The sequence below is a fragment of the Astyanax mexicanus genome, unplaced genomic scaffold (genome assembly GCF_023375975.1).
Source record: "Astyanax mexicanus isolate ESR-SI-001 unplaced genomic scaffold, AstMex3_surface scaffold_32, whole genome shotgun sequence".
In the NCBI taxonomy this organism is placed as follows: Eukaryota; Metazoa; Chordata; class Actinopteri; order Characiformes; family Acestrorhamphidae; genus Astyanax; species Astyanax mexicanus.
Window position 1 is genome coordinate 3,955,942 of NW_026040042.1, and position 4,162 is coordinate 3,960,103.

Consider the following 4,162-nt stretch of genomic DNA (forward strand, 5'->3'; position numbering starts at 1 on the left):
ATGTAGGTCTTATGGTTTTTGAGTTATTGAGAAAATTGTGAAAAATGAATTTCCTTGTTTATAGCGCCACCACTTGACCAATCGGTGCCATTTTTGTTGTCCACCGAGATGCACTGATCCTACATCTACCTACCAAGTTTCATTTCTCTATGACTTACGGTTTAGGCTGCACAACTGTTTTTTCAGGAGAAAAAGAATAATAATAATAATAAGAAGAAGAAGAAAAATCTTAGCAAAAACAATAGGGTTCTACGCACCTTCGGTGCTTGAACCCTAATAATGCATATCAGACTCGTTCCAGTAGCTGGATCACCTGTTCAGGTACCAAGAGTTTTTAGTGAACTGGGAAAATCTGCTTTTAGCTACAGAACACCAGCGAGCTGGAATTCACTACAGGAATCACTGAAACTCAGCTCGCTGGGATCACTGAATCATTTTAAACTTTTAGTTTCTAATCACCATCAGAAAGCCTGTGACGGTTTTAAATGACTTTTTATTAATTTATCTTTTTTTCTTATTTTATTTTAATACATTTTATTTATTTATTTTTTTATGTTTTATATTTTCATTCTTGTTCTTAGTTCTATTATTCATTTAATCACTTATCATTTTTAAAATTTTACTTTACTTTTACTATTATCCATTTTCTTATTTTATGTTTTATACATTTTTCACTTTTTACATGTCAAGGTTTTTATGGTATTTTAGAATTTTCTGTTCTACATATATATTTTAATTAAGTTTTGATTTAAAATTAGTACTTCTTTTATTTTTTATTATTTTTTTACTATTCTGTTTTTTATTATTTCTAAATTATTATTAAATGTGTTCAACCCCTTTGATGTTATAAAGGCTCGGCAACATTGTAAATGAGGGTCACCCTCAATGTTTTTCCCGAGTGAAGATAAAGGTTGATTGATTGATTGATTGATTGATTGATTGATTGATTGATTGAATGATTGAGATCACTTAATAGAATGGGCCCAACCATAACACACCAACAAGATGTTAGTTTCATCTTTAGTGAAGTGTTGTTATCTCTTACATCCTGTTTTGGCACTTCTTCCTCATCTAAGCAAGGAAGTTATATTTCTATCCCAAACTTTGTATTTATAGGCTGGAGGTTAGAGTGATTGAGTGAGTGATTTGGTTGATGGACCAAATTATTTTTTGGGTACATGGTTTAGAAGTATTTTTTTAATAATAGGTTTTATCATTAATATGGATTTTTTTGTTTATCTATATAGTCATGTGTGTGTTTACAAATATTAGATAATGCCTAAATATGTCATTTTATTATTTAAATTTCATAATATGTATAATAATATTGATTCCAACACTTTATTTATATATACTTGGCAGAACTGAATCAATGTTTGTGTTTTGATTGAGGCGTTTCAGAGGTGGAATCAACAAAGATGTTCTTTGAACTTGTTTAAGTTTTGGTTTGTAAAGCTCTTTGGGAAATACTTGTAGAACTGCCTTGTTCTTCTCTCAGGTTCTGCACTAGTTAATTTGTTATTTACTAATAGTGATCACTTTCGGGAAACACACCCCTGATTGATATGTGTTTAGTTTCTCAACAAATAATCAATAAAAGTACAGACTAATCAATATTACAAAATATAAAACAGCACAGATTAAACACTGAATAATGAAAATACTCACATAACCTTCCTGGATGCTTTCACCACTGGCAGCAGCCTCAGAAAACATTCTTCTGATCTCTGAAATTTACTCAGGTCAAACTCATCCAGCTCCTCTTCTGAATTCAGCATCACAAACGCCACAGCTGACCACTGATCAGGAGAGAGAGTAACTCCACTGAGATCACTGGAACCTCCTCTGTTCAGGTATTTCTGGACTTCCTGCACTAGAGAATGATCATTCAGTTCATTCAGACAGTGGAACAGACTGATAGTTTTCTCTGGAGAGGGATTCTCCCTGATCTTCTGCTTGATGTACTCCACTACTTTCTCTTTACTGTGAGAGATGTTCTCTGTCTGTATCAGAAGACCTCGTAAGAGAGTCTGATTGGACTCCAGTGAGAGACCCAGAAGGAATCGGAGGAAAAGGTCCAGGTGTCCGTTCTCACTCTGTAAGGCCTTGTCCACGGCTCTCTTCAGGAAGTCAGACATTGTTTCCTTTTTAAAAAAATACGAAAAGCCAGGTAGCACATTTCTGTTGTTGGAGATGAAGGACAGAAACTCATATAAAGCAGCCAGAAACTCCTGAACACTCAGATGCACAAAGCTGAAAACCTTCCCCAGGTGAAGTCCAAACTCCTGTCTGAAGATCTGGGTGCACACTCCTGAGTACACGGACACTTCTCTGACATCAATGCTGCACTCTCTCAGATCTTCCTCATAGAAGATCAGGTTTCCTTTCTGCAGCTGTTGGAAAGCCAGTTTTCCCAGAGCCAGAATAATCTCTCTAGTCTGGTCAAGATCAACATCACTTTTTCTTTGGTACTTCTGGCTGCGGTGTTTGATCTGAAAGATAAGGAAGTGTGTGAACATTTGAGTCAGAGTCTTGGGGATCTCTCCTCCCTCTGCTTCACCCAACATCCTCTCTAGAACAGTGGCTGAGATCCAGCAGAAGACTGGGATGTGGCACATGATGTAGAGGCTTCTGGAGGACTTCATGTGTGTAATGATTCTTTCAGCAAGGCTCTGATCTCTGATCCTTTTCCTGAAGTATTCCTCTTTCTGAGGGTCACTGAACCCTCGTACCTCTGTTACCTGATCAATACAGTCAGGAGGGATCTGATTGGCTGCTGCTGGTCGAGTAGTTATCCATAGGAGAGCAGAGGGAAGCAGGTTCCCCTGGATGAGGTTAGTCAGCAGCACATCTACTGAGGCTGACTGTGTTACATCAGATACTCTCTCATTGTTCTGGAAATCTAGAGGAAGTCGACATTCATCCAGACCATCAAAGATAAACATGACTTTGTACTGATGATAATCTCTTGGTTTTAATTCTTTTGTGTCTTTAAAAAACTGATAAAGAAGATCATCCAGACTGATTTTTTCAGTCTTCATCAGATTCAGCTCTCTAAAAGGAAGTGGAAATATGAAGGGAACATCCTGATTGGCTTTTCCTTCAGTCCAGTCCAGAATGAACTTCTGCACAGAGACTGTTTTTCCAATTCCAGCAACTCCTTTAGTCAGCACAGTTCTGATGGACTGGTCTTTAAAGAGGTCGTTACATTTGATGGGTGTCTCCTGTGTTGCTGGTCTCCTGGATGCTGCTTCAATCTGTCTGACCTCATGTTCATTATTGACCTCTCCACTCCCTCCCTCTGTGATGTACAGCTCTGTGTAGATCTCATTCAGAAGGGTTGAGGTTCCAGGATCTGAGATTCCTTCGTTAATGTTCTGATATTTTTCCCTCAGTTTGGATTTGAGCTTTGGTTGACACGCCGGAGCCAATTCTGATAACAGAGGAAAATGATAAGTAACATGTAATCAGCTGTGAATATGCATTAAATATGCTGTGTAAACTGACTCTATGATACAGTAAATAATGAATTTAATATTAATGATTATAGTACAGTGTTTCTGTAGCAGTTGTAGTAGTCTTGGAGTTTAAATCAATAAGTGTGATTTTAAGGACTACATCTGATGCTGTGAAACATTATCCTATCATTACAAAATCAAATTCATTGTTTTTATTTATATTAAAATGCAGGACTTCTCTGAGGAAAGAGATTAGCACTCAGGTTGGTATCCGTGGTCAGGACCCAGAACTCTTACTGCTCTGTAGTGTGTTGGCGAGGTCTTTCTCCTTCATGCTCCTCAGGATGTGCAGTGTGATCTTCAGCACTCTCTCTCTCTGATCATCCTCATCATCCTCCTCTCTCTCAGAGCATGCTGGGTAATCTGGACTCAGGAGCTTCTTGAATGTGTTCAGCTCGTTCTTTACTAGAGAGATAAACTTCTGCTGCAGCTCCTGATTAAGAACAGAGATTAGAGGATCACTAAAGCACTAAAGTACAGAGAGAGATGATCTAAATACAGAACAATCTGATCAACATGAGAGAGACACTGATCTGAGTCTGATCATGAGAAACTGGTTATGAATAAATGTCTCATTATTAGCAAAGTATGACAAGATTGAAATGGCATTAGTCTGAGAAATAAGGCGAGGCAGGTTTATTCGT

The 4,162-nt window shown here is 37.5% G+C and overlaps 1 protein-coding gene across 1 annotated transcript; it reads right to left on the reverse strand.

Moving 5' to 3' along the window:
* Positions 1-1,664: 1,664 nt before the first annotated feature.
* LOC125789898 (NLR family CARD domain-containing protein 3-like) lies at positions 1,665-3,637 on the reverse strand. The gene is made up of 2 exons (XM_049472980.1): positions 3,628-3,637; positions 1,665-3,433 (listed from the first exon to the last, which is right to left on the reverse strand). The coding sequence occupies exons 1-2, from the start codon at positions 3,635-3,637 to the stop codon at positions 1,665-1,667; spliced, it is 1,779 nt and encodes a 592-aa protein (XP_049328937.1).
* Positions 3,638-4,162: the final 525 nt, after the last annotated feature.